We start from the raw sequence: 19854 nt of genomic DNA, 5'->3' as shown, positions 1-19854 counted from the left end.
TTACTTCACTGAAAGGTTAGAGTTAAGAAAAAATGAAAGGATATCAAAAGGATAAACAGATATATTTTTACCAGGGGTGCCCATAATTCTGTTTACAGCTGTATATCTAAATACCAATTCAAAAAAAAAAAAAAAAAAAAAACATGGCTGTAGCAGCCTAAAGTTTTATTTCTGATAAATTATATGTTAAATCAAATAAATCCACTTTTTTGTAAAGTCTATTTGATGTTTTTTTCTGATTTAACACAATATGACTTTCTTATTCATTAGATCTTTCGATCAAAGATAATCTATCTGATCTGATCTTTTAATTTCTCAGCCAGATTTAATGTGTGATTAAATTGCAATCAATAAGATTAATTAATCGGCACATAGATATATTTAAAAAAATGTAATTGCTTGACAGCCCTATAACACAACAAAAACCCTGTCAGTAAAATTATGCAACAATATCATCCCTTCCACACTGAAAAAAAAGTCTGTTGGATTTACATGATTTGATAGTGTACATCGGTCCCACATGAACCAATTAAGTTACACAAACATAATTTATTAATGTATCTTCAATGTCATGGAATTAAGTCATTTTAAGTTATCCAATTAAGTAGTCTCAAAGTGATTTTAAAAGGCTCCCTGATTGGCTGTTTCAAGTATTCAAATTCTTATATTCATTTATCCAATTAAGATTGAATGTGTTTGTCACACATCTCAATATCTGGTCTATAGCCTGAAGTTAGTTACCAATAGAACTTAGTGGCATACTGAATGTTAAGGTATACATACACCATCAGCAAAAAGCAGTTGCTATAAATATAGTTGAATCGGTCCACAGCCTAACCAAATCATCCACTCTTCTCCACAATGGTAACCAACTGTAATTCAAATGGTTCTAATAATTCCAATGTAATTGAACATTAAACACAATTACACACTAACCTTTTTCTTATTTTCTCAAAAACATATAAAATAACACTTCATTTCAACATTTATTCTCTCATAATTCAGACATATGCAAAGCATGCTGGGAATTAACATGCACCGCCCAATTTCAGTTAATGCAACACAAATCATTCATGTTATCCAACACAAACGGATTAAGTAAACTTAAATTGTACATATATTTAAGCAGATTGGACACAATCAAATTAAGTTTGGACAAAATGTAAAGCAATTATGTTGCTTAAGCTAATTTTAATTAAGCGATTTGAACAAGCAGCAAAAATCATTTTTTTCAGTGCAGCTGCGTGCTTGGCTCAGCATTCAATCACATCAAGAAACTGATATCTGGCATGTCTGGACTTTGTCTGCTCAATGTTTACATAGCCTTGTGTTAGAACAGTCACCGATTTGATCCTTTGTGTGCTGCTGAACCATCTCTGTTCTGTTCTCTTAAGAAAATATATGTTCTTGCTGTATTGAGCAGAGCTCCAAGCAACAAATGAAAATGCAAAGTTATAGGCGTGTGTGGGAGGGAAAATTGATTCATGTGAGAGGAAAAACAGCTGAATGCTTTATTCAGACCCAGATGCAATCATTTCAACATCTCAGATCAATTTCAATCTATGTTTCTCTGTGTGTATAACCCTTTTATTCTCTTTCTGTATAACCCTTATGATTCCTTTTAGTCAATTAATTAAAATGGAATCTGATCTAGAAAATATAACAATTAGTCTAATCCGTGAAGGATCATTGTAATGACTGAAAACTGTAAATTCTTGACAGTCTGCCAATGGTGAAATGAACGAGAAAGAAAACTTTAAGCATTGGTGCAGGTGTGTTACTGCGGGAAGCTGACTGTTAATTTACTCCAAGCTTTATTCTCAGAATTCCTGGTCCTGCTTTGCCAATGCAAAAATCACACCTGAGGATTTCCAGTTCATCCCAGAAAAAGAAAAAAAAAAGGTTATTTTTGAATCTTGAATATTAAAGGATTGTGCCAGAAAGGTAAAAAACTCAAGCAGTTCATAAATGCTCTGAGCAGGCAAGCATGTAAGCTATAGCAAAATAACCTAATATTTCAAGAACATTTTGATGAGCAAAGACAAACATTTCGGGTTTTATTTCACCCCAAAATCTAAAAAAAAGCCTATTGTGAGTAATTATTAGGATCTTTTTTGCATTATGACATTTTCATGGCACATCAATTGATGTCTGAAACTACTGTGAAAGTGATACACACTGACACACAGTCACATATCTTTTATAGTTGTCTATATTTGAAGAGTTCAGATGCAAAAGCCTCTAAATGCCATTTGAAATTTTCTTCTTTAATGATGATTTTTATCAAACTTGTATATTTAAGTTCAGTAATTTCACTTAAATGGCAATGATAATTACCTATTAATTGTTATTTAAGTGAAATTACTGAACTTAAATATACAAGTTTGATAAAAATCATCATTAAAGAAGAAAATTTCAAATGGCATTTAGAGGCTTTTGCATCTGAACTCTTCATTTGTTTCCATTTGCTTATTTATATTAGAAATATTTCTTAAAGGTGTACCATTTTTAATTACAGCCGAATTAAACTGCCATCTCAAACTACTTGACATACGCGCCCCCTCGTGGGCTACTATGTTCGCATCGGAATAAACCAACCAAGATGCATGAAAACTTGGACCTGACAGACTTCCATGGTGGGCGCAGCGCGCGATGTGCTCTATTTTTGCAGACACATTAAGTGATTTACATTTGTGCAAACTGCAAACTTACAGGAATTATCGACTGACATGGCGCACAACACATCACGCTACATGTAACCAAACACTGTACAAAAACCAACGCGTCGGAGACTGGGTGCGCGGAGCGACACTGTGGATAAGCGTGGATCTGTTGCCATGCTGACGAAAAACGAGATTTTACCGTTGTATCTTGAAGGATTTAGATGCTTTGGGTTTGTGCTGTCAGTGTAGCATGGTGAGTGTCAGGTGGGCGTCGGGATGATGAAGATGCTGGACCTGTAACCTGCCGAGTCTCCGGTTCCAGTCAGTTAAACGGTAGGCGATTCAGAACGCTGGAAGAAAGCGTTGAGGCAAGGGTTCTAAATCTTTTTATTTCGATCCACTGTGTTCTTGAGTTGACTTCCTGGATAATTTATTTTACAGAACTTAGTTTGGACATGGTGTAACGTTAGCTTAATTGTTAAATAGGAACTGAATGGTGATAGTTTCAACTTGATCAAGATTCAGTGTTTTCAGATCCAAACGGGCTGAACGTGACATTTTGATAAAAGCTTATAATTAGCTATTTTATTATAGCTTACAGTGTGATGAAAGTCTAAATGTTATTCCCATTGTTGGGTACATTGCTTCCAAATTGTAGTCGTTTACCTGATTCTCAATCACTACACAAATTGTAGGCTAGTCATTATCGTAATCCGTTACTTAAGGTAATATGACTACTTTTTGATACGTTTTAGATTACTTTTGACCTAACTCGTTTATCACATTGATTTGGATACTCGTGTACCAAAAATACAAAAGAGAAAGTAAATATGTGACAGGGTTTCCCAGAATATTTTTTTTTTCTTTATTAGAAAGGAAATTTAAATAGGCCTAGGTAGGCTATAGTAAGGAGAATCAATCTATTATATAATTTACTGCCAATGTGAGAATAATCATTTAATCAATAAAAATGTAACTTTAGTTATGAGTATTTTAGTATTTTAAGTTAATATAGCCTATCTAATTACAAATAGCCAAATTATTTTTTATGTAATCTGATTATCCAGATTATGTAATCAGTTACTACCTAGCACTGGTTTTTCCATATTTGATGGTGAAAGTTTGATTATTCTGATAATGGTTTTCAAAATACATACTGTAACTTTTTTATAATAGAAGCACATTTTTAATCTACTTTTTTCACATTTTTTTAATTGCCAAGTCACTAACAAAACTTAGTTAGCTACACATACATGTGCTATAGTTGAGTTGCAAATATTGCCAAGTCTCACAAAAGCTATAGAGAGAACAAATTGTTTTATTACATTAATAAGTCTCTGGCTACAAGAAGATCTCCAAAACACTAAAAGTTCCTAGAAACACAGCTGGCAGCCTTATTCATTAGTAAAAAATGTGTTGTACCAGAAAACCTTTGAGAGTTTTTAAGAAAAACACAATATAATTTGGGAATAAAATGTTTGATCAAAGCTACTGAAAAGAAAAAAAAACCCATCAATTTACTGCCAAAGACCGGAAGAAAGGGGGAAAAACATTTCAATGCAGAGTATAAGAAGAACACTAGACAAGCATGACCTTCATTTTGCCTAATGCCACTATTGACCAAGAAGAACACAAAAGGCTGACTTGAATATGCTAAAAGTCATTTGGATAGACCTGCATTTTGGAAGAATGTTTTATGGAGTGATATGATCTGCGGTATGCCTGGTGCAAAAACAGCAAAGTTTATGAGCAGAAGAACACCATCTACATGGTCAAACATGGAGGAAGTGGAAATCTTGAATTTATAAAGGACAACATTAATGATTTGAAGTATATCAAGCCATTTTGGCAAATATGGTGATAACTTTGGTGCTGAAACTGAAGCTTGGTGATCAATGGACTTTCCTATAGGACAGCCATCCCAAAGTATACATCCAAATCTACTTTTTATTTTTCATCAATTTTACACTCCCAGAATCACTCAAATGTGTATTAATAAACTTTCTATAATAGTTTACTGAATGATTAGTTTACTTTTGTTCTCGGCAAAAGGTCACAACCTGTCACTCACATGTGATCACAGCAATAGCAAACCACAACCATCCAATCAATTCCCAATGGACCAAATCAAGTTCCGCACTACATTTTTTTTTCTTTTGCAAGAAGCCGTTTCACTTGGATACATGTCAAAATATGAAAGAAAGGACTATAGCAACTTCCATTTCATACCTACTTTAAATACTTTGTGTAAGGTGGTACATTTGTGATGTGATCTATGAGTAAAATATGTTTGTTTTTTTTGCGAAAATGAACCGTCAACAGCAGTAAAATGGAAGTAAACATATAGTAGTATATGTAGAAGTCTATAAAGCAGCAGATAAATTCAGGACCAATCAATTTTTTTGTATTTTGACGCCTGTGGTACATGCACATGCTGATATTTTATATATTTTTTGTAAACGCATATATTACTTGTTATTCATCTGACTCCTATATTCAAAGTAACCCACAGTACAGTAATTACAGGGAGAGCCCCTCTGGAGCAGTCTTGGGTTGGGCGCTTCCCTTGAGGGCGCAATGGTTAGAGGATTCATGGATCATCTGTAACAATTCGATCCTGCGACCTCTGGGCAGACAGCCTATATCTTTATCCACTCCACTTCCCCTCCCGTACCTCATGTTGTTGTTCAGTTAGTTGTTGATTTAGACACTGTGTAAATACACTGTCAGCACTGTATTTGTTGTAATGAGGTTGCTGGCTGTTGAGGGAATGCACTTCTGTTTTGTTTTATGGCTTCTAATAAATTGCAGACATGTGAAGTGTATTTAGAGCAACAATCTGGATCCTGTCCATGAGTTCTCACTCTCTTAAGAGAATGTGCATGAACAAAGGAAGAGAGACACTATATGACATCATGCATCTGTGTTTAAACTTTGACCCCAAACCCTAACTCCTCCTCCTCTCTCTCTCTCTCTCTCTCTCTCTCTCTCTGTCAGCTATTTCACTTCATGCCCTGACATGTTGAGAAGCAAGAGGGGAGGAGATAAAGGACCAGAAAAACCGGTAAGCAGCTGGGAGCCGGGGAGAAAATGCGAAAGGAGGAGCAGATTTCAGTCTGGCCAGCAGAACCATAAGACCTGCGAGGAGGAAGATTGGAGCAACAGAAAGACGTGAAGAGAGAGAGAAAACATTTGAGAGGAGTGAAGATTACCACGGAGAAAACATAAAGGAAAAACATAACTAGTGTTTATGAAAGGTGAGATTTTGTGTTGTGTTTCTCTTTCACTCTCTTTCTTTCATTCTATCTTTAATTTTATTTCTTTATTGCTTAGGACAATTTAAGTTGAGGGTTGAGTCGGCAACTTAACTTGCTTGAATATCCAAGCTCTCACTTTCATGGGAGTTTGACAGATATGTTCTAACCCTCTTTCTATTTCTGTTTCTCTCTCAACCTTTCCTTCTCACTTGTCATGGGTGAGTTAAATGCCAAGCTTTCATTTAAAGGTGAAGGGTGTAATTTCCTTTCATCACCAAAACGGATTTGCTAAAATAATGACTGGTTTGAATCAGCAAAAGGATCCATGTTTTTTGAGCATAATAGGTAAAACAGCACCACCTGAATTCGGGGGCTTGAGAAGATGTTTTTAGTTAGGGGTGCTGTGTTTTTTTTTTTTTTTTTTTTGGGTGGGGTGGGGTGGGGGGGGGGGGTCCACTCATTTGAATGAGAAACAATATTGAGTCTATAAAACACATTAGACATGAAGCACATCAAGTGAATCAGTGAGAATACTCGTTTAAAACAGAATACAATATGGGACATTTGACTGCACATCACATTTTTTTAAATCAGTGATACTGCTTGCAATAGTAATGCAACGGGACATAATTTAGGCTTTTAAATAAAAGGTTTATTGAGCTGTTTTCACCGTCATATGCAATAAAAGCTCCTGCACAATGACGGGTAATAAGAAAATGAGCACAAAAAAGGAGTAGAGCAGACTAACACTGCAACGGTCACAATATGACGTCCCACTCAAACAGTGTATGAGTGTGTATGTTTTTAAAAAACGTTATTCAACGTATAAACAACACTTTTTAATAGCCCACTTAAAGTGTTTATTATAAATTCTGAACAGCTGCAGTAACCCTACTTCCCACGCCTCTGCCAGGATTGCATGGGATTTACAATACAGTATGCCAGAAGTCATTCATAAAGTGACCCAATCACAAATGAATTTCCCTGAAAAGTTTAAACACTGTGGTGTTATGAAAACATTCACAGCAACGTTGGCTCAACAATCATTAGTTGGGAATGCCACAGTCTGTGTATATGACCAATGCAACAATTAGACCATTTAGGTTTAAGTCATTATACAAAATTTTTATTGTTTTATTTTTTTCCTATATGTTTTTATATGCTGACCTGTTCAGCACTTGTATAAAAGGTGATGTACATAAAGTATTATTATTATTATTATGACTTGTTTCCATATATTAATTTGGGTTAGGAGAAAGTATTTAAACATTGACAGAATTACACCCTTCTCCTCCAGCTTTATGTTTGTTTTGTCTTACAGGGCTTCCGAGTAGCAGCATGACTTGGACCTACGGGATTGCAAAATACAAACACACCTGGAGCCAACAGTTATCTGAGGACACTCTCTCTGACTCCTATCCGGAAACATTTCAATTTGCATATAGCGCGACGCAACCCTCGGCTCCTTCTGTGTTAACTGCAGTGCAAACTTTGAAGGTTTAAAGCGATTCTAAGAGCACCTGCTTCGCTTGTTCTGTAAGGGACTATGGAAGAAGGTACATCCTCATGGTCCGTCCCTGTTTATCTCCTGAGGGCCAGATGAGGACCATGTTACCCAGCTTGTTACGGGGCCGGCGGTTCTACTGCCGTGAATGGGCTCTCGAGAAGCTACAAAGATGGCTGGAGACGCGAGATGCCGACAAGGCTGTGGAGGGAGCGACCCATGTCTCTCCAGGGGTCCTAGTGACTGGGGGCCCGGGCACGGGTAAGACGGCTCTCTGCACAGAACTGGTTTGGCCCCAGTCGGAAGCATGCAGGGCGGCAGGGTTTGCATCACGGTGTTTGGCCTGGCACTATTGCCAGCGAGAGGATGCGAGCAGTATTGAAGTGTGGAGATTTGTACTGGGGCTGGTTGAACAGCTGAAGGAAAGTCCTCTACTGGGACCAAACTATATGAAAGTGATTAGCAGTGCTGCTATTGCTGCTGTCCTGGAGCCCGTTCACTGCCAAAGAGCACCTGATGACACTTTTAAAAGGTTGGTGTAGATCTATCTCAATTTATACATTGCAATGTCACAGAGTTTTTTTTTTTAAAGAGGTGGATACAACAAGAGATGTTTCTTCTGAAATGTATTTTAGGGAAATTGTGTGAATGACGGCACAATTAAAATAATTAATAGTTACGGAAATTGTTAGAAGAACTTGAATTATTAAAGGAGTAGTTCACTTTTAAAAAAACTTTTGCTAATAATTTACTCACCCCCATGTCTTTCTACAGTCGAAAATAAATTAAGTTTTGATGAAAACTTTCCAGGATTTTTCTCCATAATGCAGTTTACTGCTAACCAAACAGTTCAAGGTCCAAAAGACAGTTTCATTGCACACTGTTCAAAGGGCTTTAAACGATTCCAGGCGATGAATAAGGGTCTTATCAAGCGAAACGATCGCTCATTTAAAAAAAAAAAAACAAAGTTTAAGTTTTTTAAGCACAAATGGTCGCCTTTCTCTGTTCTGTGATGCGCGTTCGTGACTCTCCTGTTCAAACTCGTTCATCAAAATGAACGAATCTTTTCCAGAGTCAACGCATTCATTTCGTTCGTTGAATGAACCAAATGACACGAAAAAAGATTTGTTCATTTTGATGAACGAGTTCAAATAGGAGAGTCACGAACGCACATCATATAACAGAGCAATTTTTTTTTTTAAATGAGCGATCGTTAATTTCTTAATTTCTTTTCGACTGAAGAAAGAATGACATGGATATCTTGGATGACATGGGGGTGAGTAAATTGTCAGCAATTTTTGTTTTTAAAAGTGAACTACTCTTAATGCAATATCCTGAGAAAAATACATTTTTCTCAACAATTTATATCAATATGTCATGATGTATAAAACTGATAATTTTTCTGCTTGATTCACAGTAACTATTACATTTCTTCTTGAAAATCATGTTTTTAAATAATGTACAAAATTATACAATTTTAATAGAAATGTTTATATCTCAAATGTTTCTCTTGCTTTTGCTCTGCAGCAAATCACTCCCTGTTCAAGAACTCTTTGAACTAGTTTCTTTCTGTCTTTAGTTCTCCAAGCATTTCATGTTTGCTCTCCAAGCATTACTTCTGTGAGAAATCCCAGATGTTTCACAGCTAGGCCTTTGGTGTACCTTACACACTCCCTCTGTATTTCACATTGTTTGTGCAAGGAAAGTGACGCTTCAGTGGGGCCTTTGCTAGACCAGAAAAAAACTAAATGTTGTTTAGAGTGTCATTTTGCACATTTTGTATTTCAACAAGGAGTTATAAGGTTAAAAAAAACAATCGATTAAACCTTAAATTCAAGATGTTTTGTGTAAAAGGTAAATCGTCATTGCAGAAGTCACTTGTTTTAAATATAAAAAAAAATCTGCACCACTTAATCTTGGTCTTTTTTTTAATTAGTGTGTTTCTGTACAATCCTAACCAGTAATGCATAGATAATGTAAATGCCTCAAACTTTGTTCTGTTATTGAGTAAAGGTCATAAAATCTTGAAGCACAACCCAACTGACATGTAGACATGCACATTACCCCATTGTGCTTTGCATGTAAACAGTTTTGGAGCCATGCTGAGGGCTTTTTGGAAAAAAAGAAATGAAAAGGGGGACAAAAACGGACAATTTCAAAATCACGCGAACACATTTTCTTACATTTTCTGGTTATTTATAATAAGCTGATGTTTTTTTTTTTTTTTTATAAATGCACTCAGTGGCATCTTGCTTGAACAAGGTTTCTTTTATTGTTTCCTACCAAACCCTCCCACCCCCTGTACTATCCTCCTCCAATCGTATTTTTCATCTGGTGCCCCTCAGAAAGACTCTGTCAAAGGCAGGAAAGGGGGCTATTGTTCTGCTTTTCTGCTATTTATTTATTCCTCTCATCGCAATAATGATGCCTATTCACAGTTATCACAATAGCCCAGCGTTCAGTGCAGATGGATGACTCTATTTACAACCTTCAGGGGAAAAATAGGGATAAAGACTGAGAATCGTGCCACTAGTTTCTGGAGTTGGTGAGGTCGCCATGCTGACAGCTTTCTCTATTCTCTCTCTTTTTTTTGCTTTTCAGTGTTTGCTCTTACACTCGTTCTTTCAGCTTTCCCTCACAGATCTGACGTACAGGCCCACATTTCACATTTGCCTTACACATGCTGACAAACTGCTGTGATGTTTTTTTTTCTGGTCCTGGCAAGAGATTGCAAGAAGAGTTAATTTAGAGGTGAAATGCAAGTGCCAGTCCCTGCTGTATTCAGTATGCTCTCTGATGTACATAAGCTTAAAGGTGCCTTCTGGAACTAAAAATCAAAAAATATTCCATATTCCATAACAGATGGGGGCAGTATACCTCCAGAAAATGTGTTGTGCCGCTGCCGCACGCACTCACGTCTTCAAACAACACAAACGAGCGCTGTTTCGCTCTCTTTCTCCGCATATTATTCAAATAATTTGACACGATAGTAAAAGGTTGGAAGACCGCAGTTTCACATGGAGATTTTTAGAGATCAGAGACAATGAACATCATCTCAACACTAAATGATGAAGACCGTCTCATAGACGCCTGTCTCAAAAACAAGCTGTTGCATTTCGACGATATGGGAAAATAAAAGCCTGCAGGCTATTATTTTAAGTTTACGGTATTCGTTTTGTTCATATTACACTTTTATTGTTAGTTTGAATTAATTTGACAGATAGCATTCGCTGATGTTGATCAACCTAGCGCAATTCAGAGCTGCCAGCTCTCACGAATTCACCGTGAGACACATGCAATTAACACTTAGCAAGCAGGTTAGTTAAGCTCTCAGATTCTGTCAATTTTATTATGCAATTCAAACAATAAATACCGTTTTGGCGCTTGTACATGTTACACCACAGATCCCTAGCGCACGTGAACCGATCATCTCTACTAGCTAATGGAAAAAGAACACGAACACTGTTGAAAGATACAGTATGCTACAACTTACCAAAATGTATTCCTCATGCATAATGTCGACCAATCATTTTTTGAACTCTTCCCTGAACTGAAATGTAGTAATGGGCTGTATTTCCACACGACTGACATCAGGTTCAAGTACACACACAAGCCGGCGCGAGCGCGACTCACTCGTGTACTGCAGTTTGGCTGGTGGTAATGTTGCCCGGCCGCATACCGCCTCCCATGGCCGGAACTGGTATTACGACACCTGCCGGGCCGGGGCTAGTCATTTAGCATGCTAATTTAGGTTTATATCTCGGCAGCACTATAACTTGTCAGTTTTTTAATTACATCATTGCACTTATTTCTTCTCATTCTTTTGATGCGTGTAGCTCATTTTTTGGATATTTTTACCTCAATTATTACATATGCCACCTTTAACACTGTCCTCAGAGTGTAGATCACTTGTTGTCTAATAAATAATCTGTTTATTTTATCTGGACATGAACTTTTGTCATAAGGAAATCATTTTGTCTTTTGTCAGTTTGAAGCTAGAGAGTTGTATTAAACAGAAAATGTCTTTAAGAGTATTGTATTGAAAAAGTAGATAGCTAAATGGTTTGTCTAGCGAAATGGAATTGTATTTATGGTCACTGTAGCATATTCTCAGTTTCATTGTAACTCCTGTAATCTTCTGGTCTGACCTTGACCACAACCCTTCTATTTTGTCCTCTACTGAAGTAAAAAACAAAAACAAAAAAATGTGTCGCATAACTGTTCTTTTGAGCTTGATCTCTTAACCCTTCTCTGTTTGACTACTTTAACAAGCATGACCATTCCTGGGGTCAAGACAAGCCAATAGCTTGTCTTTGTGGACAGAATGAGTCAGGAAGTACATTTATTAGGTTGCTCGGCTCAAGCTGTGATCTGTGAGCATGTTAAAAGGGCATTAGCTCAACAAATTATGTGAGCCCACGTGTTGGAGATAAGGAACCGATAAACACAGCATGCTTGTGATTATTAAATTTATGGCGGGAGTATGAGAAAGGAACTTCTATACTGATCCGTTTAACCATGATAGACAATATAAGGTGTGTTGTTTAAAACGCTTTGCTATTAAAGCGAGTGTGGATATTCATTATTAAAATATGAACTGTGATTATTCTATAGAGATCGCAATGCTTCCAGTTTGGAAGCAAGCTGTTAATAAGAATATGTTTTTATAACACCGCTCATTGGAAAATGTTGAGATTTTTTATACACTCACATAGTTCAAATGTGTAGGTAGTTCAAATTGATTAAGTCATTTGCAGTGCTTCAGTAGTAGATGGTTGGTCCTGAGCTCTTTGTCACAATTTACTACACAAACATAGTCCTGTTCCAAACTCATGCCATTGATTTAGGTATCAGGATGCTTTAGCTCGTATGAGGAGGACGCTCAAATTGTGTATATTAGGCTGGGATTGATGAAAGTATTATATTATGTTTAAGTGTTTGCTTAAAAGGGCAATCATATAGTGAGTGAAGTGGGTTAGTAATAAGAGTAAGACAGTGAGAAGTTGCTGCTTGTCTAACTGGTATCTTGAATCGGTCTACTGGTATGCCCTGGAAGCATCAGGAAATCACTGAGCTTCCACAACACTGAGTCACGATGCCTCTGCAACCACACCTTAAGTCAGAAGAAGTGGCCAAAAAGAAAGAAAGGCTGAGGAATGAGAGCTTAATAACTCCCAGACATGTAAAGGATGTTTTTTTTTTCCAAAATTTTTCATAATTTGTCACTTGATTTCATTCTATATAAAACAATTTCTCTTGTTTTGATGTCAGATAAGCTTTGTTTTAGTTCTGAAGTGACTTTCATTCATATGTGATGACATCTCTTTCCTATTTCCAGTTCTTAAAATGATTTTTTTTTTCATTTGCTGTCATTTTTTAACCCCTTAGCTGTCACCCCCCTTTTTGAGAATGGGGGTTAAAATGCACTATTCAAATTTAAATGGTTGTAATTTAAGAATGCTTTGCAATATATACCCAAGTTTGGTCTTGTTTTAAAGAAAACACTCAGCAGAATATTGCTGAAATGAAAACACTTCAAAAAATGAAAGTATGAAAAAGTTATGGAAGTTTAAATTTACAGTAAATTAAATACTTTATATCAGTGTCTTGCAGGTAAAGTTGATTCCATTTAAAAAAAAGTCATTATGTCTGTGTGGTCATATGATGGTTTGATACTAGTAGTGGTAACTTGCTATCAGTGTTCTAGCTGAATACAATCAATTGTGCCGTCATGCTGGCTTATTCCTTAACTTTTGTATAATATATTTTAAACTCCTCCTTTGGTTTTTCTTTAGGGCAGTATTAGAGCCTCTCATGTCCTTGACACCACCAGCTCACAGTGTGTTTATTGTGGTGGATTCGCTGGACTCAGGGTGTTGTGGAGGTAATGGAATTGGAGAACGGTCGATATCAGAATCTGCGGCCACTCAGAGTTCCTCTATTGCAGAGCTCCTGCTCAAATACATACAGCTCTTGCCTCCCTGGATCTTGCTGGTCTGTTCTGCACGCCGACAGAACAAAGCCATATGCAAGATGTTCTCAGGTACACACTTGGATGATTCATAAACCACTTCATGAGCACTGAAATGTGAGATGATTAGCTTTACTGCTTTCTGTTATGAATTGTTCATGAATTGTTCAATTGTTTCGTCTTTAGAAACATTTTTAGTAACACATGAATTATGTTGTTCTCCACACTTGTATGACCACCCAAACATTCAGTATTGCCAAACATAAGGGCTTATGACTGTTTGTTTTTATATCAGTATATTATGGCCGGGTGTTATGAGATGAGGGTCCCATAGCTCTTTGTGAGACTACAATCTGTTATACACTAGTTATGTGCATAGCTCAGCCTTTATAAACAAATTTGAATGCAAGGTTCTGAACCTATAGGCTTGAAAAGCCTTGAGCACTCTCATGTTTTACCTCTACCCACAAGATGAAAAGACTGGAAAGAAACTACTGTTGTTGGTCTACACAATTTGGTAAAAAAAAAAAAAACATATCGCAATTATTCTGACAAATGCTGCAATTGTAGTTATGATAAACATCTCATACTGCTGCTGCTTAGATACCAAGAACAAAAGACTTTGTCTCTGGTGCCAATAGTAAGAAATACTCTAAGGGTGTTCAATCCTGTGTTCTCTTTAAAATTGCTTTTATGTGCTACAGTGATGTTGGTAATTTGCATTGTAACTTAGAGCAGCAAAAACTGTTTAATGCACAAATGTAAAAAATATGGTGAAACTAAATTATCTGATGTCACACCCTTATAGGATTAATAATAATAATAATTATAATTCGTTATATTTATATAGCGCTTTTCTGGGTACGCAAAGTGCCTTACATAGAAGGGGGTAATCTCCTCAACCACCACCAATGTGCAGCATCCACCTGGATTGCCAATCTGGAGGGCAAAAAAGGCTTTCCTCCTTTGTCCGCTAGTCATTTTTACAAGGTTTGCACTAAGTACTAATGTTGCAAGACAGTGACATAAAAAAGACCCAATTATACAGTGTACACCTTATTGAAAAGCTATGTTCAGGCAAGTAGATGAATCCAGAATAAACTCTTATTTTGTCTCTTATTTTGCTGTATACACTGCTCTGATTCTATCTCTTGCTTTTCTACCCTGCAGGTTTCAGAAAGTTGTGTCTAGATGACTTAAGAAAGCCTGCAACTGTACGAGATGTGCAGCAATATATCCTGCGGAGGCTTGACCAGGACGGAGCTTTGAGAAGACAACTTTCACCAGATACGGCTGAAATGCTTAATCTTTTGCACATCAAAAGTGGTGGATGTTTCTTGTTTCTTGAGCGAGTACTAGATGGCGTTGCACAAGGTCTAGTAGGACTTAGAGAAATTCGGGACATTCCTGGCACACTAAATGGCCTTTACCTATGGCTCTGTCAGCGACTCTTTCCTAGAAGTCTGTTTGTCCACATTAGGCCTTTGCTAAATATCCTTTTGGCATCCCCACAACCACTAACAGCTGATCAGCTCTACACTATTGCTAGAAGCCGTGACTCCTACCTTGGGATTGGAGACTTCCAAGCACAGATGGGTGCTCTGGCATCTCTGTTTGTAGATGGCCCCGAGGGCAGTAAACTCCTCTTTCACAGCAGCTTTGCAGAATGGTTAACTGATGTCAAATACTGCACACAGAAGTTTTTGTGTTGTGTGAAGGATGGTCAACTTTCTCTGGCCATGTCCCTCTCTTTTCGAGCCAGTAGTCTGGGTACAGAGGAGACTTGCCAGCTGGCCCACCACCTCCTCAGCAGTGGAGTCCATCAAGGGGAACCATCCCTCTTGGCACTATGGTTGATATGGACTGGAGTTCCATCTCTTAGTAGTGCCAGAAAAGACTGTTCTTCTAATGTGCCATCACCTCCTCATACACCTGTAGTAATTCAGCAAGATGTACTTCAGCTCTTAATGAAAAGTGGAATTTACCCTGCAAGCTGTTCCCCTGACAATAGCTCCAGTGTGGGGGTTCACTGTGTTGGGGGAGGAGGCAGGATAGTTCGACGAGCATTACAGAGGGAAGACTCAGTGAGAGCTCTTCTTGACAGTGGCGTCAGTGTAAACCATACAGACCCATCAGATGGACGGACTTTACTAGCATCTGCAGCCCATGCTGGACTTGCAGATGTTTCTGCATTGCTGTTATGCCGTGGAGCAGACCCTTCAGTGAATGACAACCAGGGACAGACTGCACTGACGCTTGCTGCCAGACAAGGCCATGCTGGTGTACTACAGGTGTTGCTAGAGTGGGTGCAGGAGCAAGGGAGCGAGAGTCCTGCAGTACAGGCCCTGCTGGAGCATGTGGACAGTGAGGGATGGACTGCTCTTCGCTCTGCTGCATGGGGTGGCCACAAGGAAGCTGTGCGTCTACTTCTGGAAGCTGGGGCAGAGATTGATGGGTGCGATTCAGATGGCCGGACAGCCTTACGAGCAGCAGCATGGGGTGGACATGAGGAAATTCTGTTGACCCTCCTTAAACATGGTGCTGAAGTAGACCGTTCAGACCGTGAGGGACGTACTCCACTAATAGCTGCAACCTACATGGGTCACAAAGAGGCAGTGGAAATACTTTTGGATGCTGGGGCTGATTTGAAACTTGCAGATGGCGATGGACGTACTGCTCTCTCTGTAGCTGCAGTGTGTGTGCCGTCGGCAGCTGGAGGACGAAGGCATGGAGAGGTTGTAAATCTTCTTTTGGAGCGAGGTGCTGATCCAGAACATAAGGACAGAGATGGAATGACCCCTTTGCTACTAGCCTCTTACGAAGGGCACGAGGAAGTGGTTGAACTCCTCCTGGAAGCTGGAGCTGATGTAGATGAAAGTTCTGGAGCTCATCCCTCTTCTGTCACTCCTCTTCTTGCGGCTGCAGCTATGGGACATGCTGGCACTGTTAATCGTATGCTTTTTTGGGGGGCAGCAGTGGATGGCATCGATGGAGAAGGCCGCACCGCTCTCTGCTTGGCTGCAGCAAAGGGTAGCGTTGAAGTTGTAAGAGCACTGCTGGACAGGGGTTTGGATGAGAATCACAAAGATGATCTGGGCTGGACTCCACTGCATGCTGCAGCTTGTGAAGGTCACAAAAGTGTGTGTGCAATATTGACAGAGCGAGGTAGCATGGCACGTGTGGGTGAGCTTGATGTGGAGGGTCGGAGCCCTCTAATTCTAGCAGCACAAGAAGGGCACTGCAGTACCGTCAGGCTGCTTCTAGACCGAAAATCCCCCATTGATCATCGTGCCTATGATGGACACTCCGCACTCAGTGCGGCTGCTCTGCAGGGACATCGGGAGATTGTGGAGTTATTGATGCGTAGAGGGGCTGACACTGATGTCCGTGATGCTGAAGGAAGGCCTCTTCTTTATTTGCTGGTCCTGGAGGGCCATTTAGATATGGCCACCCTACTCATAGAAAAAGGTGGTGTCCCCCTGGAGTCAAAAGATGCAGAAGGGCGAACTGCACTCCACGTAGCAGCTTGGCGAGGAGACTTGGAAGGTATTGAACTGTTGCTAAAATATGGAGCTGACCCAAATGCAAGAGATCTTGATGGTCGGCCGCCTTTGCATTCTGTGGCATGGAGAGGTCATGCAGCTGCTGGCAGGCTGCTCCTTAGGGCTAAAGGTCTTAATGTAGACCTGGCTTGCAAACAGCAGGGTGCCACAGCTCTTAGCATTGCTGCTCAGGAGGGGCATGCTGAAATTGTGGCCATGCTCTTAGAAAAAGGTGCAGAACCAGACCATGTGGATCGTTATGGTCGCAGCCCAGTTAAGGTAGCAGGAAAACAAGGTCATTTCACGATTGTGCGACTTCTAGAAAACTATGGTGCAAAACCCTTTTCAGGTCTCATACCATTTTCACCCAGTGGTGCTCCTAACACCTCTTACCTTTCAGCCCTAGTCAAGACCCGTGCATCTCTTTGTTCAGGAGAGGTGGGTGTTGATGGAGTTACAGCCACATCTTCTCCATCCTCATCCTCCGTTTCTGCCTCCTGTTCCCCAGCTTCAACTGCAGAGCGTTTCCACTCTATACCTGCCTCACAGACTTCCTCCTCCACCTGCCACTCCCATGCCACAGTACAGACTGTGCCTGCTGACAGCCTAAATTTCATCCAGCAGATACAACAACATTCACTTTCTCGTTCCCGCAGTCGGCCATCCACCTTGCCTCTTCCTGGCTCCAATCCTGCCAGTCTTCAGGGCAGAGCATCTAGGCATAATCAAAAGGCTGTACCCAAGAGCAGTCCCACACATGAACAGTGCACCTTCACTGAAGTGCCTGACTCAGAAAACCCCTTAAAAGGGCTTGGATCAATGGGAGATGGTAACTACCTCTTCAAACCTAAGACTCCTTACATCATAGAGGATGTGATTGAGAAGAGCCACAAACAAGCTGGAGGAGTTGATCTAAAGTGGAACTCTGTTATGGCATCCTTAGGGGTGATGCCAAACCAAGAGGGCCCAATTAGACAGACAAAAATTAGGGAAAGCCCACCTTTGGGGTATCCACCTTTTCTCATCCAATCCCATGGACAAAAAAATGACTGGGGGGGAAGTCAAAAGACATCTATGTCTCCAATCATTGACCTTTCAGCTATTTCCCCACATAGTGCCTTACCTAATGAGTCTGTGTTTAACATGACAACTACTGACCCTCAGCTGAATCTCAAACAGGCAATCAAGTTGCAGTTTGAAGGGCCGACCAGTGCAGCACTTTACAAGCGGGAAACTCCACTCTGAGGTGAGGCATTGAGCTTCACACGTACAACAACAATACATGTGTCTTGTAATTTGTCAGTTATCTAATTAATGTGAATTTTATTAATTTATTAAGATGTTATATTTGTATGCAGTATGTCCAAAATATGCCTTTTATCAGGCAGTTTTCAGATATGCCAGATTGAAGTAAACCACACTGTACTTTGAGCTTCAGTATTTATGATTGTGACTTGGAATGTCAGGAATTCTAATGACAGCTTTGTCTGTTGTAGGAAAACCTGGGCATTTAGGATTTCAAGGAGGTGAGGGTTGTGTAGGTAATCACTGCACAGTGTGGGAGATGTTAAGAGTAGAGGAGGATGGCAGATGAAAGTGTTATAACACACTGACCTCCACCTCTCTTTAACCAATTGACCCCAAGGCACAAAAGAAGAAGGAAAGGCCTAGAGGAGCCCGAGTTCAAAGGATCAAGCTGTGTACATTCCAAAGCTTTTCCTCCTTATGCCGTCACAATGGAGAGCAGCTGGCACTCTCTCATACTCTCACACAATTACAGGAAAATATATTTACATTCAGAGGGACACTTATGGATGTTTCCTCAAAAAGTTTGCATTGACATATGTACCCCAGGGATTTTTGTGCATATTATAACTCGTCATGAATGACAACTTGGCATAGACCGAACAGCTGTCCACTCTTTTATCTTCATACACACACTTATTGTGCTCAGAATTGCCACCTTTATTTTATTTTGTTTAAAAGAATGTGGTCAAAATTGGAAGGTGTCTACAAATAAAATATTAATTGTCTGTGATTTTCAGTATATTTCTCTGGTTTACACCCAGGCTTAGACTTGCTAAAAAGGGCTTTTCAAAGCGCCACTGTCGCTTTGTGGCTTTATGTGCTAGATAAAGTCATTAGCAATGTTTGTGTCCTTTAAAGATTTTTCAGGAAATAGATGTGTCACTGCTTATTCACCTTGAGTTTGTAATTTTCACATACTGTCATTTTTGTCAACAGTAAACCAGCAAGGCAAATTAACATTTTAAAGCTGCATTCCAATTGAATTATATAGAGAGATGGGAAAAAGAAAGTGAAAAGTTATTGTTCTAAAAGCAGACAGAGGTAGTTAGGGAAGGATATATAAGTGATCTCAAATACACGTGCATGTTTGTCATAGGATGGCTAGATTTAAATGGATGGTCATGAAAACCTTATAGGTGTGACAGGAAGAGATGTGATGTGAATTTAACACATTGCCATGGGTAATTTATAGTGTTTTGTATGTTAAAATTAATTGAGATGCACTAATTAAAACAATGTATATGATTTTGTGTCTGTGCAAATTTCTATGGAGAAGAAACAAGCAAACCTGACCACCCTTTTGGTTTGCATGTGAAGAGTTCAGATGCAAAAGCCTCTAAATGCCATTTGAAATTTTCTTCTTTAATGATGATTTTTATCAAACTTGTATATTTAAGTTCAATAATTTCACTTAAATAACAATTAATAGGTAATTATCATTGCCATTTAAGTGAAATCACTGAACTTAAATATACAAGTTTGATAAAAATCATCATTAAAGAAGAAAATTTCAAATGGCATTTAGAGGCTTTTGCATCTGAACTCTTCATGTATTAACCCGCCTACTCGCCTCCCTCTGAGCAGGACTCGAATTGGTATCTCTGGCATG

General features: G+C 39.0%; 1 protein-coding gene across 2 annotated transcripts; it reads left to right on the top strand.

Moving 5' to 3' along the window:
- Nucleotides 1-2599: 2599 nt before the first annotated feature.
- On the top strand, nucleotides 2600-19490 carry ankrd50l (ankyrin repeat domain 50-like). 2 transcript variants are annotated; one of them, XM_089133171.1, is made up of 7 exons: nucleotides 2600-2996; nucleotides 5661-5920; nucleotides 7242-7956; nucleotides 13220-13467; nucleotides 14566-18183; nucleotides 18434-18463; nucleotides 18583-19490. In XM_089133171.1, the coding sequence occupies exons 3-5, from the start codon at nucleotides 7487-7489 to the stop codon at nucleotides 18180-18182; spliced, it is 4335 nt and encodes a 1444-aa protein (XP_088989297.1). In that variant the 5' UTR covers nucleotides 2600-2996; nucleotides 5661-5920; nucleotides 7242-7486; the 3' UTR covers nucleotide 18183; nucleotides 18434-18463; nucleotides 18583-19490. The 2 variants fall into 2 exon arrangements, with proteins under 2 accessions (XP_088989297.1, XP_039511626.2); XM_039655692.2 differs by having other exon boundaries at nucleotides 2601-2996; nucleotides 18434-19490.
- The last annotated feature ends 364 nt before the right edge of the window (nucleotides 19491-19854 follow it).

The sequence above is a fragment of the Pimephales promelas genome, chromosome 7 (genome assembly GCF_988280905.1).
Source record: "Pimephales promelas chromosome 7, fPimPro1.hap1.1, whole genome shotgun sequence".
NCBI lineage: Eukaryota > Metazoa > Chordata > Actinopteri > Cypriniformes > Leuciscidae > Pimephales > Pimephales promelas.
The sequence above is the reverse complement of the archived record's forward strand: the minus strand, read 5'-3'. Positions and strand labels throughout refer to the sequence as shown.